Below are 25,128 nucleotides of genomic sequence, written 5' to 3'. Positions count from 1 at the left end.
ACCCTTGTTCACCATGCCTCGTCGCAAGTCAGCTCTCACTCCCCGGAAAATTGGGACTCTCCTCTTCCTGTCTGATAGTTCTGACACTGATGGAAGTGGAAATGAAGACGAATTCTACGGCTTTGATAAGTTAGTGACTGAAAATAATGACCAGGATATCGATAATAGTGCAGAAAACCCCGACGATCCTCGACCTTCTACCTCTGGTGTGGGCACTCGTGACTCACGGTCGGGTGTTCCTAAACGTAAGAGAAAACTAATATTTTCCCGTAGCCAGGCCTCTGACTTCAGTAATGACGATGATTCTGACGTGGATTGTGATTTTATTGCGCTCGACGATCATTCGAGTAGTGATAGTGAGGAAACATATTCACCAGTGAAGCGTCGGTATGTTCGCCGCCGCATGCGCTCGGGTAGTGTACCCTATGCTGTGCCCAGGGGACGGAGTACATGACGGAGTACATCCCGTGGCCCTACACCCATTTTAGGTAGTGATAGTGAGGATGATGTGGCTACACTTGGCATGGATGGGCCACAGGCATCAGTGGATGGTGTTAGTGGTGCTGGTGGTGGTAGTGGCACCGCCATGCGTGACTCACTGTGCCACGCGGGGACCCACGCTGCTGACTCGTCAGTTCAAGGACAAAGCGGAGCGTCACCCACCAGCCCGCCACAACCACAACCACCCGTACACCCAGCCTATGATGTCCAGTATCCACCAGCAAACCGTATCTGGGATTGGCAGCAAAATCCCAATTTTGTTCCCAGTCCTCACCACTTTGATGACTCTCAAAGTGGAATTCTACCTACCTATCCCCTTGGAACCACGGCCAATGAACTGGAATTCTTTGAATTATTCTTTGATCAGCCATTGATGGAAATTATTGCCAGGGAAAGTAATAAGTATTTTCAGTACACCATGGCAAATACGATCTTATCACCACAGTCAAGACTACACAGGTGGAAAGAGACGACTGTTGCAGAAATGTATTTGCTTTTTGCAACAATAATGCTTATGCCTCACGTCTATAAGCATAATATAAAAGCATACTGGTCCACAGATCGGCTAATTTGTACCCCATCCTTCAGTGAAATAATACCAGTGAACAGGTTTATCTTACTGTTACGTATGTTGCACTTCTCTGACAAAACCAGGCCTGACAGAAGTGACAGGTTATACAAGATTAGAAATGTTTTCATGTATCTCAAACAAAAGTTCAGGATATACTTTTATCCATTCAAGAATCTTGTAATTGACGAGTCTTTGATTTTGTTCAAAGGTAGACTGTCATTCAAGCAGTATATACCGAGCAAGAGGAACCGCTTTGGTATAAAATTGTTTGTACTCTGTGATTGTGACAGTGGCCTGGTGTTGGATATTGTTGTATACACGGGTAGTAAAACATTGAAAGATACCAAGATGTTATTGGGTATCTCAGGTGACGTAGTGAGAAACATGATGGCACCTTATCTTGGTAAGGGCCATACATTATATACCGATAACTGGTACACAAGCCCATTACTCAGTGATTTCATGCGAGTGAACAAGACAGATGTGTGTGGCACAGTGCGTTCTAATCGTAAACATATGCCCAGGCTCAACGCAGGTGTTCGTGGTGATGACGTGCAGGTGTTTACTGCCAATGACATCATGGCATTACGGTGGCATGACAAACGAGATGTCACATTGTTGACAACCATTCACCGTAATGAAATGCAAGACAGTGGCAAGTTGATCGAGTGACTAATGAACGTATTCGAAAACCAGTGTCAGTGATTGATTATACACAAAACATGCGCTTGGTTGACAAGTGTGACATGCAGATTGGTTTTGTTGACTGTGTTCGTAAGAGTTACAAGTGGTACATGAAACTTTTCTTCCATCTCATGGACATTTCAATGCTGAATGCATATAATATGTACCAAATAAAGACTGGTAACAGACCACCGTATGGTGAATTTTGTTTGTCTGTTGTCAGACAACTCATAATGAAGTACCAGGTAACAACACCTGCAATACAACATGGTCCTCGAATTCATCACAATATACCCAAGCGTTTGAGGAGAGAAGGTGATCATTTCATAATACAGCTTCCTTCAACTCAAAAGAAATTTGCTCAGAAGAGATGCATTGTCTGTGCACAAACAAAACGACGGCAACAAAGACGCAAAGACACTCGGTTTATGTGTGAGGAATGTAAGGTGCCTCTGTGCATGGTGCCTTGTTTCAAGGAGTTCCACAAGCTCCAGCAGTTCTAAAACCATGTCCAGTGATTGTAAATATGTAAATATATGATAGAACATTAGTATTATACAATATTTGTGCATGTTTATTGTAATAAACAACAGTGGTAAACAATAATATGATAATAACTTTAGTGCGGTTATTGTGTTCAATACAGTGAGTATATATATATCAATTATATACAGTATTGGTCTCTCAGGCCCCAAATGTTAGTAGGAATAGAAAAAAATTGGAAAAGAAAAGAAAAAACAACTAAAACAACAAAATAATATAATACGAGTATGTGGAATTCGTCGATGTTGCTGCCACCACATCATTTTCTATAAACTTCTTGGCACTGTATCTCGGTAAGTAATGATCAGATTCTATTTTTTTTGGTTTTATTACCTTCACAAAAATATGCTCTTTAATTCTGTAAGAAAAAATAATTTTTTTTTTTTTTTTCAAAATTTCTTGGACACTGGTGCGTGACTTCAGATTTTGGCCTTGGACCCTGAAAGGGTTAAAGCTTAATTACACATGTTGTTGATTATAATGACTGATAATAGTTATTAAATAAGAAAACTGTGTAGTGAAATGGAGAGCATCAAACAGCAGACACAGGTGGCCATTGTGACCCTAATTTGTGTCTTATTTTCTTTCGTATCATTATTCAGTATCATCTCTTGAATGTTAACCCGTAAACGGTCCAAGCAGATCTACGTTCACATGTGTAGTGCTCCAAAAGTAGATCTACGTTTTTTTTACATATTTTCAAATATAACAAAAAAAAAAAAAGTAAATCAAAGTTTTTATACACATTTTCAAATGTAAAAAAAAAAAAAAAAAAGATCTACTTTATTTTACATACTTTCAAATGTTGAAAAAATGTATATATACATTTGGACCGTTTACGGGTTAATCATGGCACCCAGAAAGTAAAATACTGATGTTGGAGGAGGCATGGAACTAATGATTTCTAAGAAAAAATGTGGCTAGAGGAATGGGGAATTGTGTTAGAGTAACAAATACACCTACCATCCGACTTACGACCTGCTCGACATACGTCCACTCGACTTACAACTGTGCATCTGGCAGCTGGGCTGGGCTGGCTGATGCATACTGCTGTACAATATTTGATGATACTAGCGGCAGCAATGCGCCATGCAGGCAGCATCATACTGTATTAACTGTACTAACTGGACAGTAAATTTCACCATGGCCCCTAAGAGGAAGTCTGAATCTTGCATTGGAAATTGTGGCAAGAAAGGCTCTTACTCTCGAGCTTCTTTATTTGTTTTCACTGTCGCACAAACCTGTCTGTATTTGTCTGTATATATTTGTCTGTATCTGTTTATCTATGTTTTCCTGTGTGTGTCTGTCTTTCTGTCTGCTTGTCTCTCTGTCTCAGAGCCGTTCATGAACCAACAGGTATTACACATGAAGCAGAGTTATCACATCTTCAATATGACGCTAATATCAGCTCTACAGCTTATTTATCTATCAAAATTCATCTAACATGACATAATAAATAATATAAATAACATAAAAACCTGATATACACTCTAGAATGAATAAGATATGAACCTAACTGTTTTAAACTCCACATCTTGCACCTGTTCTGGCATGCAGATACACATTAAAATCATTAAGAGTGTGTTATTGGTCTTGAAGATGCCATATTAATAATGATAATAACAACACAATAATAATCAGTCTGAGGTGCATTAAATATTTAGTATATGAAATGTTAATATAGACATTTTGCATAATCCATCTATGATTTTTTTTTCAAAATTATATAATAAACATGCTACGTAACATATAAACATGTAAATTAACATACATATGAGATGTTTTTCCAGTCGGCTTGACAGAGTGAACAAAAACCATTCGTGTCCGGGCTGGTAGCAACAACTAGTTTGTTTACAAAACTCGCAAACCTTCTACACTCTCATTCTCTCTCATTTGTTCATTTAATCTTATTTACTCACCTCTCACTCTACATTAAGACTACAGATATTTTAAAGTAGGTAATGAGTGAACATTATTATATTTTATTAATAATATTATTATTATTATTAATGCATAATTATTGTAATAATAATAATAATAATAATTATTATTATTATTAATTTAGGGAACTGGAGTACAGATCCACTGTATAGCACTTTGTCTGGATTTTCTGGGTTATCCTAGATAATTTACACTATACATGTATATGATAATTTTACTAATGTGTACCTGTGAGAGAGAGACAGAGACAGATACAGATGGAGAGACAGCCAAATTCAGTCAGACATGCAGCCAGCCAGCCAGCCAGCCAGCCAGCCAGCCAGCCAACCAACCAACCAACCACTCACCCACCTACCTGGCTGGCCTGATAGTCAGCCAGCCAGCCGAATACGTATTACACATGTTCCAGAGTCGTTTCTCATTACTTAGAGCATAGGTTATAGGACATTCTGGCAGGATGACACTACCAGTGGTATTCTCCCATTCCACTGTGTCGAAATACTTAAAGATAACAGGAACATATGATACTCTATGAGATGTAAAATTTACAATACAGTCCACTACCATGTATACATAATATACAGTACATAAATGATTAAAATATATCAATAGTACATTATGGTAAAATGAAATAATGATTATACATTACATTACAGTACTATGTAGGTAGTTTATATAGCAAAGATTTGACATTATGCCCTACCCAGTATGTCGGCAATTTTCAAAGGTTCGACTTACGTCCATTTTGATTTACAACCAGTTGGTCAGAACCAAGCTTGGTCATAAGTCGGATGGTACTTGTAATTACACTAATTACAAATTCTTGTGCTTTAAATAGTCATTACTCTAACTGCATTTACACAATTGTTGAATATGTAGTGGAGGCAGAGGCCACATGAGGTTCTTAAAATACATAAGCACCACATCAACCACATCTACACACTTCTGTAGCAACAAGGGAAAAGAGCAAGGATCTGAAGGTAACACATAACTCTTTCTTGTCAGTTTTTACCCTACTGCAGACAAGAATACATTAAACTGATAGTACGAGTGATTTGTTGTGGGTGGTGTTAAGGGTCACTCAAGCTCATGCTTACTACTTTGTATGGAAGGGATAGTGTCTACAATTACCAAGCTGTATTTAATCAAAGGCACTTGATGGCGAATTGTCATCACAATATAAATACACAGGTGTTGTACATATGCCTAATTCATCAATCTGTCAGTATTTTTTTTTTTTACAACAAGTCAGTCGTCTCCCACCGAGGCAGCATGACCCAAAAAGAAAGAAAATCCCCAAAAAGAAAATACTTTCATCATCATTCAACACTTTCACCTCACTCATACATAATCACTGATTTTGCAGAGGTGCCCAGATACAACAGTTTAGAAGCATATATAAAGATATATAACATAAACATATCCCTCCAAACTGCCAATATCCCAAATCTCTCCGTTAAAGTGCAGGCATTGTACTTCCCATTTCCAGTATTCAAGTCTGGCTATATAAAAATAACTGGTTTCCCTGAATCCCTTCACTAAATATTACCCTGCTCATGCTCCAACAGCTCGTCAGGTCCCAAAAACCATTTGTCTCCATTCACTATCTAACACGCTCACGTATGCTTGCTGGAAGTCCAAGCCCCTCGCCCACAAAACCTCCTTTACCCCCTCCCTCCAACATTTTCGAGGATGACCCCTACCCCACCTTCCTCCCCTACAGATTTTTACGCTCTCCATATCATTCTACTTCGATCCATTCTCTCTAAATGACCAAACCACCTCAACAACCCCTCTTCAGCCTTCTGACTAATACTTTATTAACTCCACACCTTCTCCTAATTTCCACACTCCGAATTTTCTGCATAATATTTACACCCCACACTGCCCTTAGACAGGACATCTCCACTGCCTCCAACCGCCTCCTCGTTGCAGCATTTACAACCCAAGCTTCACACCCATATAAGAAAGTTGGTACCACTATACTTTCATACATTCCCTTCTTTGCCTCCATAGATAACATTTTTTTGTCTCCACGTATACCTCAACACACCACTCATCTTTTTTCCTTCATCAATTCTATGGTTAACCTCATCCTTTGTAAACCCATCCGCTGACACATCAACTCCCAAATATCTGAAAACATTCACTTCTTCCATACTCTCTCTCTCCAATGTGATATCCAATTTTTCTTTATCTAAATAATTGGATACCCTCATCGCCTTACTCTTATCAATGTTCACTTTCAACTTTCTACTAATAATATTATGAAAAGAATACGCATAAGAATAAACAACTACCAATTTCACTGTGGGAGTAGGTGATAAGAGTGCCGCAGCCCTTTAAGATTCATTACTCCTTTTTTCACTCTCTAAGCCTCACTAGAGTTCAAGTATTTTACAGAGTATCAATATCAACAATGTTAGGTAGGAAGAACTATTGTTTTTCAAAGCTTTATGACATTATGAGGCAAGCAACCCTACTATTCCCATATGTTTTTCACTCTATAATCACGGAAATAATTGACATGCAGCTTTCAGGAATGTAACCCATGTGAAGAATGAATGTTCACTGTATTTCTAAATACAGTAGGGCCCCGCTTTATGGCATTTCGCCTTATGGTGTTCCACTAATACAGTGATATCAAATTATGACCAAAACTCTCATTACGGCTCCCTGTCTTTCTAATATGTACAGGGTGTTTTAAATGCCTAGTATATAATGTGTGGGTGGGGTGGCCAGATGGGCTATGATACCTACCACACTTCGATGCCTACCTACCTACCTTACTATTCACCTTGCACCCTATATTAAGATCATTAAGACTACAAATATTTTAAGGGAAGTAATGAGTGTACACTAAATGCATTTTATCGCTTTAGGGCTCTTTCAATGTCAAAGTATATTACATGTGGGTGGGGTGGCCTAGTTGGCTGCCATACCTACCACACCTAACTTCTTACAATAAACACTACTCACTTCTCACCCTACATTAAGACTACAAATATTTTGAGGTAAGTAATGAGTGTACTGTGTGTATTTTATTTTTTATTGTTTTTTAATGCCTTGTTCTATTGCTAACTTAATACATGTTAGTGTAAACTTATTATCTGACATTTATAAGAGGAAACAAATGGCGTTCTGCTTTCCGGTGATGTCCCCTTTCAGGCAGCAGCCTGGAACCTAACCTGCTGTATAAGTGGGGCCCTACTGTACTGCATTTCTAAATCTTTCGTCATATTCCATGATTCACCTTTACTAGTAAAACATTATTTCATTCATTCATTCTACAAATCAGCCTCAGAAAAATAGTATGGTGAGACTGACAAGATGTGGAAAAAAGACACTTATGTAAAGTTCAGGACATTTATTAGAGGAAATGTTTCACAACAAGGACTGAAGAAGCCACTCATGGCAAAATGTTTTTTCTAATAAATGTCCTGAACTGTACATAAGTGTCTTTTTTCCACAAATCAGCCTCACTTCACCTGCCATCTCCTCACTTTCCACCTGATCATTCAACTTTATTGTATGTTACAGCCTGCACTTTACAAAAAGTACTGTTTACTATATTAAGATATACATATATTATGTATTTTTTACAACTAACTAACAATTCAGAGCAAATTTTAGAGGATGATCCAGTCTGTCCTGGACCATTATTATGTCACGAGTGAGAGAAAAGGGAAGAAAGCCAAAGGAGAGGTCAGATGAACAGATATTATATTTTAGTTTGACAATTTGATGATTTTCTGCTATTGTTTTCAAGATAATTACACTGGAACTCATATACTGACAGAATGTAATATAGTTCTTTGTATAACGTATTAATGATCTCTGTCATGTACAGATGAAAAGTACCATTCGTTTTACTGTAAATATATAAATCGAAAATTACATGAATTATGCTAAAATTGCCTTAACATACAAACAAAATTAGATTTATCAATAAAATTTGCAAATATGGAGTGTTCTTTTTGTATCATAACTTAGTTATTGTAATTACCTGGGGGAGCAGTGAAGTATCCTGGAGGTGCTGGCATTTGCATATGGTCCTGTGGAGGCATAGGCGAAGTGTCCTGGGGAGGAAGAGGCATTACTCTGTGAGGACGGTCAAATTCCAAATAAGTGACCAAAGGGGGCGAAGCTAACTCACCTGATCCTACACTACCACCTGAAATGATCTGCCAAAAGACAATTTCAGACATAGCAACAACATCACTCATCAAAAAAGCTACTCATTTTCTTATATTATAGCAGTAATGAAAGTAACCAAAAAAGTTCAGTGCAGAGGCATGCATCAAGACTAGTTCCAGAACTAATGGGTATGCACTACAAAGAAAAGCTAAAGGAATTGAATCTGATGACCCTGAAGGACAACAATGACCAGGAAAGAATGATAAAATACCATGTACTCAGAGGAACAGGGCAGATGGGTACGTGCTGTTTAAAAAGCGGGAAAAAGGTACTTGGCAGCACAGGTGGAATTTAAAGGCACAGACAAATCACAGGGATGTCAGGAAGTATTTCTTCAGTCTCTCAGTGGTCAGGAAGCAGCATGACCTTGGCAAAGAAATGGTGGAGGCAGACTCCATACATAGTTTTACAAATAGGTATGACAGGTCTCACAAGGCCAAGAGAGTGAATCTGGCAAGAGGCAAGGCCAGGAGCTATGATTTGACTCCTGCAACCACATATAGACAAGTACATACAGATGAATACAGTACTGAAAGTACTGTAGGATTGGTTCACTTTTACCAAATCAAGACTAACCCTTAAACTGTCCAAACAAATTTACGTTCACATGTGTAGTGCTCCAAAAGTAGATCTACGTTTTTAAAAAAAAAAAAAAAAAAAAAAAAAAAAAAAAAAAAAGTAGATCAAAGTTTTTTTTACACGTTTCCAAATGTAAAAAAAAGAAAAGAAGATTTACGTTTTTTTACATACTTTCAAATGTTGAAAAAATGTAGATCTACGTTTGGACAGTTTAAGGGTTAATGAGATTTTATGAATTATTAACTTATTAATGTGGAGGATATACTGTTTATGAAAACTGTATACAATGCTAGGGCCTAGAGCTTATGGTTTGAAAAAAAAAAGTCCTCTTCTGACTAGGAATGGGTCTCAAATATTTTGAGTTAAAATGTATGATCATCGTGTTGCTTTGTATCGTATTTACCTACAGTTGTGTGTTCTTCTATTACTTCAATGGTTAGGCATACTTACACCACATTATTACAACATGGTATAACAACAATAATTATATGAAAATACTTCAGTTACTGGGAACAAAACATCGTCAAAATGTTTTATTATAATGACATACCTGGGAAGCTAAACTATCAGTACTTGACTTTCTGGAGCCCATGTGCATTAGAGGCTGTCCTTCATACTGATGGCTTCTCTGGTGAAGATGAGGTGGTGTGTTGCTTGACTGATGAGGAGGACCACAATTCTGGAACTGTCTTGATCCTCCTCTGCCTGGTGGAGTACCTCCACCTCGTTGGAACCTTGGAGGTAATGAACGCTGACCCCCTCCCCCACGACCCATTGTTAATGGATCTGAAAAAACAGAGTTGTATATTACACACCTAATGAGTTACAAGGATATTAGTAAGCATTACTTCAACATAAGAACGGTAAACTTGTTAGCTGGACTCAAGTCCTGGAGTTGTGAAGTACAGTGCCTGCAATCTAAAGAGGTTAAGACATTTCAGTTTAAAGTTTCACCTGAACTGTGATGTCAGCACACTTCTGGCAAGACAGCAAGTGAGTGAATGATGGTAAATGTGTTTCCACTTTTTTTCATGGGTGGGTGGGTGGGTGGGTGGGGGAGGCATGACTACAGCAGGAGAGGAGGGTCAACGTAAAAAAAAAAAATGACATCATTTATCTTATTGTGTTTTCTAATGACAAGTCATATGACATGATTATACCAAAGTTTTTTACATGTTTATTTCACTCTGTGAGATAGTCATCATACAAAACACGGGAACAGAAGAGGACCATTTCAGAGAATGCAACAGCCAGAATGGAGGGCAGAAAAATGTGTGTGGATAATGACAACTTTCCAAATGAGAGAACTAACATAATGGTAACACTATTCAAGTCACTCATGTTGAGAGAGAGAGAGAGAGAGAGAGAGAGAGAGAGAGAGAGAGAGAGAGAGAGAGACAGAGACAGAGAGAGAGAGAGACAGAGAGAGAGAGAGAGAGACAGAGAGAGACAGAGAGAGAGAGAGAGCAGAGAAGAGAGACAGAGAGAGAGACAGAGAGAGAGAGCAGAGAGAGAGAGAGACAGAGAGAGAGAGAGCAGAGAGAGAGAGAGACAGAGAGAGAGACAGAGAGAGAGAGACAGAGAGAGACAGAGAGAGCAGAGCAGAGCAGAGAGAGACAGAGAGCAGAGAGAGAAGAGAGAGAGAGAGAGCAGAGAGAGACAGAGAGAGAGACAGAGAGAGAGCAGAGAGAGAGAGAGACAGAGAGGAGAGAGAGAGACAGAGAGAGAGAGAAAAAGAGAGAGAGAGAGAGAGAGACAAAGAGAGAGAGAGAGAGAGAGACAGAGAGAGACAGACAGAGAGCAGAGAGAGAGACAGAGAGAGAGACAGAGAGAGAGACAGAGAGAGAGAGAGACAGAGAGAGAGAGACAGAGAGAGAGAGAGAGAGAGAGACAGAGAGAGAGAGAGAGCAGAGAGAGAGAGAGAGAGAGAGAGAGAGAGACAGAGAGAGAGAGAGAGCAGAGAGCAGAGAGCGAGAGACAGAGAGAGACAGAGAGAGACAGAGAGAGACAGAGAGAGACAGAGAGAGAGAGAGAGAGAGACAGAGAGAGACAGAGAGAGAGAGAGACAGAGAGACAGAGAGAGAGAGAGACAGAGAGAGAGAGAGACAGAGAGAGAGAGAGAGAGACAGAGAGAGAGAGAGAGAGAGAGAGAGAGAGAGAGAGAGAGAGAGACAGACAGAGAGACAGACAGACAGAGACAGAAACAGACAGAGACTGACAGACGATCTGTTGGAGTGTGAGCAGGGTAATATTTAGTGAAGGGATTCAGGGAAACCGGTTATTTTCATATAGTCGGACTTGAGTCCTGGAAATGGGAAGTACAATGCCTGCACTTTAAAGGAGGGGTTTGGGATATTGGCAGTTTGGAGGGATATGTTGTGTATCTCTATATGTATATGCTTCTAAACTGTTATATTCTGAGCACCTCTGCAAAAGCAGTGATAATGTGTGAGTGTGGTGAAAGTGTTGAATGATGATGAAAGTATTTTCTTTTTGGGGATTTTCTTTCTTTTTTTTGGGTCACCCTGCCTCGGTGGGAGCGGCCGACTTGTTGAAGATATATATTACTTCTAGGTAGTAGGTTGGTAGACAGCAACCGCCCAGGGAGGTACTACCGTCCTGGCAAGTGAGTGTAAAACGAAAGCCTGTAATTGTTTTACATGACGGTAAGATTGCTGGTGTCCTTTTTTCTATCTCATGAACATGCAAGATTTCAGGTATGTCTTGCTACCTCTACTTACACTTAGGTCACACTACACATACAAGTACAAGCACATATATACACACCCCTCTGGGTTTTCTTCTATTTTCTTTCTAGTTCTTATTCTTGTTTATTTCCTCTTATCTCCATGGGGAAGTGGAACAGAATTCTTCCTCCGTAAGCCATGCGTGTTGTAAGAGGCGACTAAAATGTCGGGAGCAAGGGGCTAGTAACCCCTTCTCCTGTATATATTACTAAATCTGAAAGGAGAAACTTTCGTTTTTCCTTCTGGGCCACCCCGCCTCGGTGGGATACGGCCGGTGTGTTGAAAGAAAGAAAAAGGAGAAACTTTCGTTTTTCCTTTTGGGCCACCCTGCCTCGGTGGGATACGGCCGGTGTGTTGAAAGAAAAGAATATATTACTGTACATAGACAATATCAGATGGCTTAGTCTCAAATTGACACATTACCATACAAACTCACTTGCATGAGAAATATGGGATAAAGTGCAAAAACACCCCCAGTGGAGAGCAAGGACAACATAGACACAATATGAGAACAGTGTCAACACTGAACGAAAACTCTTCAACATGTAACCAAAAGATATCAGAAATATTACTGGAAGAAGTGTAGAAGTCTTTAAGAGAAAACTGGACCACTACTACCTCTGCAAAGTTCCAGTTAGGTATCTTGATTTTGAAAAATTTTACCTACACAGTAGGCTTCTTCACTTGAATGCAAAGGATGCAGCAGCAGTGATATAATGATGATGTAATTGGTCCATCACCCTTATAGTATTAGTTTTGAGGTGGTTAGTCCCTCAGCCTGGCAAAGAGCTGTGCTCCATAGTCAGGAACACTGTTTCAAGCTATGGAGCAAAACTTCTTCAATTTGAGGGAGTGACCACCTCAAATTTACTTCTTTGATGGTGAAGGACTGATTACATCATCTTTCCATCTCCACTGTTTCTGCTGTCAACTTCATATCTGACTGAAGAACCCTACTGTGTAGGCAAAACATTTCAGAATAAAGATACCTAACTGTTGCATGTCTTATCTACTGTGGATTTTGTTTGTAGTGGTAGGTTATACAAACAAAAAAAATTCTCACCCTGGAAATTGTTGCCCTGATAATTATTTGAGTACTGATGGCTACCATGATGATTTCCTCGAGGATGGTGATTATAATGGTGGGGTCCTCTGCCTCGTCCACGGTGATGGTGGTGGTGCAGGAATGGTGAGCCATCTCTGCTGCCATCACGACCATCCTGTTGCTGTTGCTGCTGCTGTTTATTATTGATACCAATTAGTTTCGAGTTACCCAAAAGCACCGAGTTCTAGGAAATTTTCTTGAAAATAAATGGTATAAAATAGACACAATGAAAACATAAACACATAAGCAGTTTAATGTGATCCTTTATTGACGTTTCGCCCACACAGTGGGCTTTTTCAAGTCACAAACAGATCTGTTTGCGACTTGAAAAAGCCCACTGTGTGGGCGAAACGTTGTCAATAAAGGATCACATTAAACTGCATGTGTGTTTATGTTTCCAGGAAATTTTCTTGTTTGATAACTACTGTGCTTGTCTAAGCAAATAGAGGATATCACAAAAATTTCTGAAGCTATTACTGTCATTACATAACTTATCCTCCTTACATATGTCTATTGGTGGCCCAACAGCCCAACAAATGCCAATGTCACAAGTCTGTCAGTAAAGATACCTCTCTATTGTCTTAATTTTGGAAAATTCTTTGGCTGTAAACAATTTAAAATTTTTGTACCTCAATGGACATCTGCCAAGGCAGGGTGATGCAAAGAAGAAAATGCGTTCACCATCATTCATTTAATTGCTGACTTTTTAGAAGTGTATTCCAATGCATGCCATTTATTAGGCCCATAATTTCATATAGATTAGATAAAATGAACATACTCTTTGTATAGCTATAAGCTATACAAAGTGTGAATGCTGAGCTGAAGAAAAATTCTTGGCTACACTAGTGATACAGTGGTCCCTCAATAATCGTAAGGCTCAATAGTCATAATTTTCGAAAATTGTAACATTATTTTTGTCAAACCATTGGCTCGTGAATCGTCGTTTGACTCACAAGTAGTCGTTCATCTGGGACGCGTACACACAGCCCCGAGCCGCCTCACAATCCATTCCCAGCCAGTGTGCCACTGTTTATCAGTGAGTGAGGATGATCCCACGAATTCATATGATACATTTCATATTATTCTATTTGTTTTAGTGCTTGCAAGTGCTAAATAAGTCACCGTGGCTCCAAAGAAAGCTTCTAGTGCTAGCCCTTTGGTAAAGAATGTGAGAAACACATATAATTTAAGAAAAAGTTTGTAGAAAAATACGAAGGTGGTTGTGGTAGGGTGGAAGCAGTTGTGATAGTGGTAGAGGGTGGTACTGATGGTGGTAGAGGGTACTTGCAGTTGTGATAGTGGTAGAGGGTGCTAGCAGTTGTAATAGTGGTAGAGGGTGGTAGCGATGGTGGTAGAGGGTGCTAGCAGTTGTGATAGTGGTAGACGGTGGTAGTGATGGTGGTGGTGGTAGCAGTTGTGATAGTGGTAGAAGGTGGTAGTGATGGTGGTAGAGGGTGGTAGTGGTTGTGATGGTGGTAGAGAGTGCCTTCTTCAGTGATTCAGCAATTCTACTAACTCCTACAATGTTGTTGGATTATATAGGGCTACAGAAAGTACCACCACCTCAGCTGCAGCCTTCACCACCATTATGGACGGCTTATGCTCTCAGTGGCCCTTATAGGCCCAACAACAACACAACACCTCTCGTGACATGCATTATGACTTATTTTATTCATTCTAAAGTATATTCCATGTTTTTATGTTATTAATATTGTTTATTAAGTCATGATAGTTGAATTGTGGTAGATAAATAAGCTGGAGAGTTGATATTAGTGTTATATTCTCCAACAAGAAACTCGCCTCCCCTCCCTCTGCCATACACCAACAAAAGTCTTCAATAAAAGGTAAGTGTGATGTTAAATGTTCATTTATACATTTTATTAGTGCTTTACATTTATTTGGCATTCTTTTCTGCAAGTAAATCTATATTTAAGCTAGGGAAGTGACCTAGAGTCCTTATGGAGGGGGATTCCCCTTCCAAACAATAACCTCTCTTCCCTCTCTCCTTCTCCCTGTCTTCCATTCATCAACAAAAGCCTTCAATAAAGGTAACTGACAGGTTTGAATGTTCATTCTTTTGTGCATGTAAATCTATCTTTAAGGTAAAAAAAAAATTGTTGATATTTCTGGGTGTCTGGAACGAATTAATTGGATTTACATTATTTCTTATGGGGAAAATGGATTTGAAAATTGTCAATTTCGATAATAGTCACACTTCCAGGAAAGGATTAATTACGAAAAAGTAGGGACCACTGTATTACAATCAGGTATGTGATTTAATAGTCAAATGGACTCCTCAAAAATCTATTATTAGTTGAAGTGGATGGTAAGCCATATTGAATTAACCCTTTCAGGGTCCGTCCCATAGATCTACGGCTTTACGTTCAGGGTCCAAACCGTAGATCTACGTCATGAGCTCAGCTCACTCTGATAAACTGTGAGTGGTACATTTGGGCCTAGATATGAGAGAATACATATATGTGGTATGTGTGCACCACATAAAACAAATCCTGCAGCACACAGTGTATAATGAGAGAAAAAAAACTGAGACCGTGATTTTCGATTAAAACAGCGACTTTGCAGTGTTTTTTTGTATGTTTTTTATAGTTGTATTTGTGATTTCTTGGTCTCATTTGATAGAATGGAAGACATATTACAGAAATAGAGCTAATTTTGATTGGGTTTAGCACTGGAAATGGCTTGAAACTGAGCTCAAAGTGGCGGAAATGTTAAATTTTTGCCGATGTTCAAGAGTAAACAAACAACCTCACACGTCTAATACACACCAGCTGGTGGGTCTAATATACATTCACAAATGTGGTGATGATATTTATACAATTATTACAATATTGCATAACAGTAAATCTTCTATTTTTTGGTGTGAATAAAAATTCATTATGTGAATAAAAAATCAAAATGGAATTCATTTGCAAAGCCTCAAAACATAACTAATGAACAGAGGAAATATTAGTTTAGTGCCAGGAATACCTACATTGTTTATTGTGGACCCTATTTTGAAATTGGAATATTTTGAACTTTGTGTTAAATTGGCCAAATTACCAATTTCCGGTCACTTTATTTTGTAGTTGAAACAGTTGACTTGGCGATTTCTTGTGCTCAATCGATAGAATGGAAGTAATACTAGTGAAATAGCTAAGAATTTGGTCGACTGGAATAATGTAATTGGCCTAAAATGGGAGTCAAAGTCGGCAAAATCGCCGATTCGTAAATATCGCTGACACATCAAAATTCACGAGAGCATAATTTCGTCAATTTTCCATCAAATTTCGTACTTTTTGTTTTATTACATTCACAAAAAGATTCTCTACCATTTCATAAGAAAAAAAAAATTTTTTTTTTTTTTTGAAAATTCTTGGACACTGGGGCACCACTTCAGATTTTGGCCTTGGACCCTGAAAGAGTTAATAACCTCCCACTGCGATCTTGTAATGTTTGCTTGGAAGAATATCAGGTATTCCTTGATTTATGTGATATTCCAGGCCCATGTCAGCTGTATTAATCTCAGTCAGGTCAGTAACAGTTAGGTATTTATTATAGGAACCTTCATTACATTTTGTGACTTGCACTGAATGCATAATGGAAATTTATATAGCACATAGGGAATTACTGGTAGAAAAGCAGCATAACATAAAAGTGAATTCACATAGAACAAGGGAACACCATCAGGTATAATAATCCTTGCTGGTCACCCAAAGATATTCCTAATAATATTGACATTCAATTAAGAAGTTTGGAATAAGATTTTCATTCATTAAACCTGAGGCCTAATAAGAAACTCCTCAGGTAATTAAGTACCAGGTGGAAGAAGCAACATTTCTCTCAACAAAATAAAGCACTGCTTGATAGATGAACAAAATCCATGTTGCAAGGATAAGAGTGATGTTAAATATGGAGTTACGATATTTGGGTATGTCAGGGATTTCTGTCTAGCAGAGATGTGTACAATAAGTGACTCCCTAAATACAGGAAGCTACATTAAATTAAGATGCCTCTTAAGAGAGCCTTTGCATTCACATCTTGGTCATTCAACTTCGAATACATCGTAAAAGTACCCAGTCATACACATACCGTATTGTACTTCCTGTTTCAGTACCAGGAGTAGTGAACTCCAAATTTTCAAATTCCAATTAGTAATGTAAACAGAATACAGTGCATTTTGAAGAATGAGATGTTTTTTGTGTACTGTTTAATGAAATACGAGGACTGCCGATTTTCTAGTCAGCAGTCAACCCATCCTAAGGAATAACTGGCCAGCTTTGATTTCTTACATGTGATTTTAAGCAAGTTTATTGACATACTATATGTTATTTGGGTAAGTTAAGTTAGATTGTAGTCTACAGCATTAGCAAAAATTAATCAATGAAATAATACCACAATGCTAATAATACATACAAGAAATAAAAATTTGAAGAGCAAATTGAAAACAGACCCACTGAGCGAACTGTACAATACTCTACAATGTCACATGAGCAAATTTTAGTTATTTTGTCAACATCATATACCCAAAGTAAACATCACAGCCACAGGTGAAATACTAACACTGCTTAAGAGGATGAGCTACAGTTGTCTTGAATAGGGTTGTTCGAGTGCCATTATGTTAGGGTATTGGGTCTCTGCTGTTTAAGACATAAAAGAAAATGGGCCCCAAAAGAAAAAATGGGGACAAAATTAGGCCAAGTGGTTAAAATTAAATGGGGGAGATTCTAACTAGTAAATTTATAAGAAAAAATTGGCAGGTGGTCTTTTAGTGGTTCATGAAATCAGTACATTTCTAGAACATTTCCAACTTCACTCTTACATAAAGCCAACTTCATTATTACCTAGGTTCTGGCTGAAATGCTTAGCATACCATAGATTTTATATAAAAGATCCTAATTCAACTATATTTTTCTAAAATTCATACTAAATGTACTGTATTTTATAAGGAGAGTAATTTTTTTTTACAACACTAGCCACTTTTCACCTAGGAATGGTGACCCAAAGAAGGAAATACATTTATCATGATTCATTCAATAGCTGTCTTACCAGAAGTGCACAGATATCACAGTTCAAATAACCCTTTGAATAGTAACAGCTCCACCCATCCTTTAGAGTGCAGGCACTGTACTTACACCTATAGGACTCTGGTCCAGTTAATCAGTTTCCCTAAATCTTTTCATAAATGCTATCTCACTCACACTCCAACAACGCATCAAATCCCTCAAAACACTTATCTCCAATCTGATCTAATATAGTATTCTCACACATGCCTGCTAGATGCTTAGGCCCCTACCATTCAAGATCTTCTTCAATCTCTTCCTCAACCCATCCTTGGACATCCCATACCCCACATTCTGTCCACCCAATTCGTACATCCACCCTGTCTTTCTAAATAACCAAACCATTCCAACAACCGCTTCTCCATGCTCTGAATTACTGTATTTTATGACTAACAAGATGGTCTGGTGGCAACAACACCCCCCTGCCCCCCCCCCCCCAAAAAAAAAAAAAAAATCTTGCCCAAAATGAGTTAAACTTGCTAATTTTATATGAAACAGATAAAGACATGCTAAATTTTTATGAGATTACTAAAACATGCTAAATTTACATTAAACACAACTAAAAATGCACAAAAATAACACATTATGCACTCTCACTCTCCAGTAGACAGGTGATTATTGTAGATCTGCTAAATTGCAATCAACCTTCTCTTCCTTAGTGTGTGTAGCTGTTTCTTGTGATTGACTGTGTTCTCTTTCTACTCACTGTCTCAATGCAAGCAAGTGGGTATGTCTACAGTTAGAACAGCATATTGATTTGTGATAGTTTTAGCGTTAATGTTTTTAAATTTTCTAGGTAGTAGGTTGGTAGACAGCAACCGCCCAGGGAGGTACTACCGTCCTGCCAAGTGAGTGTAAACAAAAGCCTGTAATTGTTTTACATGATGGTAGGACTGCTGGTGTCCATTTTTCTGTCTCATAAACATGCAAGGTTTCAGGTATGTCTTGCTACTTCTACTTACACTTAGGTCACACTACACATACATGTACAAGCATATATATATACACACCCCTCTGGGTTTTCTTCTATTTTCTTTCTAGTTCTTATTCTTGTTTATTTTCTCTTATCTCCATGGGGAAGTGGAACAGAATTCTTCCTCCGTAAGCCATGCGTGTTGTAAGAGGCGACTAAAATGCCGGGAGCAAGGGGCTAGTAACCTCTTCTCCTGTATATATTACTAAATGTAAAAGGAGAAACTTTCGTTTTTCCTTTTGGGCCACCCTGCCTCGGTGGGATACGGCCGGTGTGTTGAAAGAAAGTTTTTAAATTTACTGACTTTACTATTTAATAAGTAGTACATTTACTGTTATGCAGGCAACTGCATTACTGTAAGAGTAATTGTATAAATAATGTTAGCACAGTAGTGAACACATATTAGACCAGCCAGTTGATCAGTGTCCTCTAGAATACTGACAATAATCAAATATTACTGCTACTTTGAGCTCAATTTCAAGCTACTTCCAGTTCTTAAACTAATCAAAATCATCTCTATTACTGTAATACATCTTCCATTCTATCAAATGATACCAAGAAACTGAAAATAAACCCACAAAAACCATCCAAAAATATATCGCAAGACTGCTATTTTAAACCATACACATGATCACAGTTTTTTCTATCATGCACTGTGTGGGGAAGGATTTTTTTGATATGCTGCACTCACCACACAGACCCATTCTCTCATATCTAGGCCATAATTTACTACTCACAGCTTATCTGAGTGAGCTGAGCTCCTCACGAAGAAGGACGGCACAGACCGAGTTCAAAGCCACAGTACTATACCTTTGAAGAGTTTCGAGAGTTTCACTACTCTCAGAGCCCAGCCATGGGACAGGCTTGTCTGGTGCTTGCCTGATCAACCAGGCTGTTGCTGCTAGAGACCTGCTGCCCCACATATCCAGCACAGCCTGGTTGATCTGGCACCTGGTGAAGATACTACCTGTCCAGTTTCCTCTTGAAGGCTTCTACACTTGTTCCAGCCATGTTTCTGATATCTTCTGGTAAGATGTTGAATAGTTGACTCGGATGTGATACAGCTTTGATATACCTCTCGAGAGTGAAGCCATACTGGTACCTGTCCAGGCCCGCTGCCCCACATATTCACAGCCTAGTTGATCTCTGGTGAAGATACTACTTGCTTCTAGGCTTCTACACTTGTTCCAGCCATGTTTCTGATATCTTCTGGTAAGATGTTGAATAGTCTGGGACTCCGGATGTAGATACAGATATACCTTTGATATACCTCTGAAGAGTTTCGAGAGTTAATCTACTCTCTGAGCCCGACCATGGGCCAGGCTAGTCTTGTGTTTGCCTGGTCAACCAGGCTGCTGCTGCCGGAGGCCCGCTGCCCCACATATCCATCACAGCCTAGTTGATCTGGCACCTGGTGAAGATACTACTTGTCCAGTTTCCTCTTGAAGGCTTCTACAATTGTTCCAGCCATGTTTCTGATATCTTCTGGTAAGATGTTGAATAGTCTGGGACCCCAGATGTTGATACAGTGGTCCCTTATTGTCCCCACCTCACCCCTGCTCCTCACTGGGTTTATTTTACACTTCCTCCCATATCTCTCAATCCAGTATGTTGTTATGGCAGTGTACAGATTTGGGACCAGGCCCTCGAGTACTTTCCAGGTATACATTATGTATCTCTCTCTCCTCAACTCCAATGAGTACATGTTGAAGACTTGAAGGCATTCCCAGTAATTTAGGTGCTTTACTGGCTCAATGTGAGCCATAAACGATCTCTGTATTTGTTCCAGCTCCGATATTTCTCCTGCTTTGAACGGGGCCATCAGCACTGAGCAATATTCTAGGCGAGGAAGCACTAGCAATTTGAAGAGTGTCACCATCGGCATTCTTTCCCTTGTTTTAAAAGTTCTCAATACCCACCCCGTCATCTTCCTGGCTGTTGTGATCTTTGTCTTGTTATGGTCTTTAAAAGAAAGGTCAGCTGACACAATTATTCCCAGGTCTTTTACTTGTTCCTTACATTATATTTGGTGACCCTCTTGAGTTTTGTATATAGTGTTCCTTTTGAGTTTTTCATTCTTTCCATACCTAAGCAGCTGGAACTTATCACCAATGAACGTCATGTTGTTCTCCAATGCCCACTGGAAAACCCTATTTATGTCTTCCTGTACTTTTTCAGTGTCCCCTACCGTGTCATCTGCAAATGATGATACAAAAATGTGCCGGGTGTTTTTGTCTATGTCTGCTATGAGGATGAGAAACAGCAGAGGTGCCAGGACAGTGCCTTGGGGAAATGAGTTTTTGACCTTGTCGGATCTTGCCCTGTTCACTACAACTTTTTGTGTTCTGTGTGTTAGGAACCCGAAAATCCATCTGCCTACCTTCCCCTTAATGCCCATGGACCTCATTTTGTGTGCTATCACTCCATGATCGCATTTGTCAAATGCCTTTGCAAAATCTGTGTAAATCACATTTGTGTTTTGGTCGTCTTCCAATGCCTCTGTAATTCTGTCATAATGGTTCAGTAGCTGTAACAGGCATGATCGTCCTGCTCAAAAACCATGCTGGTTCGGGTTATGCAGGTTCATGAAATTTGTAATCTGCCATCTCATCACTCTTTCAAAAATTTTTATGATGTGAGAAGTTAGGGCTATTGGTCTGAAATTTTTAGCTAGTGCTCTACTACCTCCCTTATGCTATGTCTGCACTCTTTAAGGCCTCCGGTATTTCACCTAGATCTAAGCTCTTTCTCCAAAGAATACTGAGGGCTCGTGCTAGCGGTACTTTGCATTTCTTTATAAATAGAGCATTCCATGAATCTGGTCCAGGTGCTGAGTGAGTGGGCATGTTTTCCATTTCTTTTTTGAAAACTATGGGATTTGTACTAATGTCAGTTAGTTGGTCTGTGGCCTTCTTCTGGAGAGAAAGATATTTCTGCATTTTCTACCTTGCTGTCATGTAGTGGGTTGCTGAACACCGACTCACACTGTTCTTTTAGGATTTCACTCATTTCCTGTTCATCGTCAGTATACGAATCTACTTTCAGTAGTGGTCCAATTCTACAGGTAGTTCTTAGCTTGGATTTTGCGTAGGAATATTCCTTTATTGTCCCCACCATACCCCTGCTCCTCACTGAGTTTATTTTACACTTCCTCCTGTATCTTACACTCCAGAATGTTGTTATGGCAATGTGCAGATTTGGGACCAGGCCCTCGAGTGCTTTCCAGGTATACATTATGTATCTCTCTCTCTCCTCAACTCCAATGAGTACATGTTGAAGACTTGAAGGCATTCCCAGTAATTTAGGTGCTTTACTGGCTCAATGTGAGCCATAAACCATCTCTGTATTTGTTCCAGCTCCGATATTTCTCCTGCTTTGAACGGGCCATCAGCACAGCAATATTATAAATGAAGGAGCACTAGCGATTTGAAGTGTGTTACCATCGGCATTATTTCCCTTATTTTTAAAGTTCTCAATACCCCACCCTGTAATCTTCCTGGTTGTCATGATCTTTGTCTTGTTATGGTCTTTAAAAGAAAGGTCAGCTGACATAATTATTCCCAGGTCTTTTACATGTTCCTTTTGTTCTATTTGGTAACCCTCTTGAGTTTTGTATATAGTGTTCCTTTTGAGTGCTTCATTCTTTCCATACATAAGCAGCTGGAACTTATCATCATTGAATGTCATGTTGCTCTCCACTTCCCACTGGAAAACCCTGCTTATGTCTTCATGTAATTTTTCAGTGTCCTCTACTGTAGTGACTTTCATGCTTTTTTTAGTGTCTTCCGCAAATGATGATACAAAAGTGGGATGGGTGTTTTTATCTATGTCTGCTATGAGCATGAGAAACAGCAGAGGTGCCAGGGCAGTGAATTGGGACACTGAGCTTTTTACCTCGCTGATACTGGATCTTGCTCTGTTGACTACTATGGAATGGAACTCGAAAGGGTTAATATCAGGATTGTTTGAGGTGAGTAAAAATATTTTTAACAAGGGCTTTGATAGTAAACAGGCAAATTAGCCTACTGATACTATCCACAGATTATCAGACTGCATCACCTGGTTTACCTTAGCTTACTGGTGCTAAGCATCAACGAATTTTTACGATTATTAATAATTATCTTTGTTATTTATTCAATATTTTATACAAAATAGTTTACACGATTCATTATCTGGTTATATACAGGAGCTTAGATTACTGTCTAGTATCGAAACACTTCTCTAGGCATAGGCTGAGGCCTATGAACAACATAACCTTCGGCCTCCAAGATGATGGGTAAATTTTCAAAACTAATTTTGGTGAAAAAATAGTATCTTTGACACTGTAGAGTACAGTACACCTTTTATATCATTACATTGTATTCTAATTTTGTTTCTTATTCTCAGCATAGTGTTCAAAAAAACACACTGATCTCAAACATGACATCTGCACTACTGTCTCTTTCTTCTGCTACAACATTCAAAGACCAAAGCTCACACCCATATAAAAGTGTTGGTACTTCTAATCATAAATAAATTTCCCATTTTTCCTCCACTGGTAAAATTTTTCGACAGACATCACAACACTCCAACTGCAGTGCCTTACCCCCCCCCCCCACCCCCTCATCTCTCATACATTCATTTTCCAACATATCCACTCACATTTATGTAAATACAGTACATTAATTTCCTCCGTGCTCCCTCCTAATCTGATGTCCACCCTCTTGTTGCCTAGATTTTTCTTAATCTCATCACCTATGTTCACTTTCAGCTTCCTTTTTTTGCACACCTTTCCAAACTTCTACTCTAATCTTGTAACTTTTCTAGGGAATCTCCAGCAAGCACTGTGTTATTAGCAAAGAGCAGCTGTGACACCTCCCACTTTACATTGAAGCCCACACCCCAAACATTCTAGCATTCACTTTTTAACAGTCCTATCTGTAAATATATTATTAGTGGGAGATGGCTGGTGAGCTAAAAAAAAAAAAATTGTTTGAATTTATACCATTCTTGTTAATGCAATTTTTATTATATTTATAGTTTAATGATATACATTTAATTTCTACACTCCAGAAAGTACAAAATGTGGGCTTTGATGCACTCCTAAATGTTTAGACATTTGAATGGATTTGGCAGTAAATGTACACTAATCTTTTTTTTTTTTTTTTTTTTAGATCAACCATTTCACCAGTCCTAAATAAAACTCTTAATATACATTCCCAGCAGGAAAACTGAAAAATGTTGCAAAAGGAAAGAAAACAGTAATGCCATTTAATTAATCATAAAACTATTGTTTACCAAGGATAACATAGTAAGGACTAAATGCTAACACAGTAAGACATCTTGCTCATTACTAATAGTGATAATTGTAAAGATTTCTGTTTTTATTTCCATCACTGCCAGATTTTTTAAAATTTTTACTTACATAAGGTAGAGGGGGATATGGTAGTGGGCCAGGTTCACGCAGGAGTGGTGGGAAATTGTGGTGAGGTGGACCAGGCATGGGCTGGGGGGGTACAAAGTCCCCCACATAACCTTGACCCCAACCTCCAACAGATACCATTTGAGGGTATAATTCACCACCTATAAAAATAGTGATTATATAATTATAGATTTTTTTTTTTTTACATAAATCAATTTTACAGGCTAAGAGCTGTTGTCCTACTGTAGCTCATATCAAAGCCTAGCCCTATCTAAGGTATACTACCACCACCAAGGATGTGACCTGTGATAACAGACTAACACCCAGGTACCTACTTTCTGCTAGGTGAACACTGGCAGGTGTAAACATACAAAACGTTTCCACCCATGCCGGGTGTCAAACTACGGACAGTTGGTATGAGATTAGTGTATGCTGCCAACCGAGCTACAGGAAAATAATAATAAACAGCAAAAAATTAATAATCATAACTAAAACTATCACTTTTAACTACTCCTTAACCCTTTGACTGTTGAAAGGCCCAATCCTGAAGTGTCTCCTGGTGTCGCAAAATATTTGAAAAAAAAAAAAAAAAAAAAAAAAAATTCTTATGGAAATGTTAAGATTATTTTTCTGATTGTTTTAGTCAAAAAAAAAATTCTCCCATCAGTACTTACCGAGATATAGAAGCATGAAGTTTGCAGAAAATGAGCTCCAAATGGCAACAGCGGCGACTGCCGCTCACCCGGTAAACTTTGGTTTACTTGTATTCGAAGGTTTCTTGTTTTTTTCACTATTTTATTTTTTCACATAACTTTTGTGGACTGTG

The 25,128-nt window shown here is 38.7% G+C and overlaps 1 protein-coding gene across 5 annotated transcripts in view; it reads right to left on the bottom strand.

Annotated features, from left to right (window-relative positions):
• Positions 1 to 25,128, bottom strand: part of LOC128692261 (UDP-N-acetylglucosamine transferase subunit ALG13) — a gene marked incomplete at its 5' end in the record, with an annotated part of 177,597 nt that overhangs the window by 3,341 nt on the left and 149,128 nt on the right. For 4 of the 5 annotated variants that reach the window (XM_070096330.1, XM_070096333.1, XM_070096331.1 and 1 more), the window contains 4 exon segments: positions 8,247 to 8,424; positions 9,567 to 9,802; positions 12,827 to 13,001; positions 24,306 to 24,463. In XM_070096330.1, coding sequence (XP_069952431.1) covers positions 8,247 to 8,424; positions 9,567 to 9,802; positions 12,827 to 13,001; positions 24,306 to 24,463 — 747 coding nt within the window. 5 annotated transcript variants of the gene reach the window in all.

The sequence above is a fragment of the Cherax quadricarinatus genome, chromosome 53, assembly GCF_038502225.1.
Source record: "Cherax quadricarinatus isolate ZL_2023a chromosome 53, ASM3850222v1, whole genome shotgun sequence".
NCBI classification, from domain to species: domain Eukaryota; kingdom Metazoa; phylum Arthropoda; class Malacostraca; order Decapoda; family Parastacidae; genus Cherax; species Cherax quadricarinatus.
Note: the sequence above shows the minus strand (reverse complement) of the source record. Positions and strands in the feature narration are given on the sequence as shown.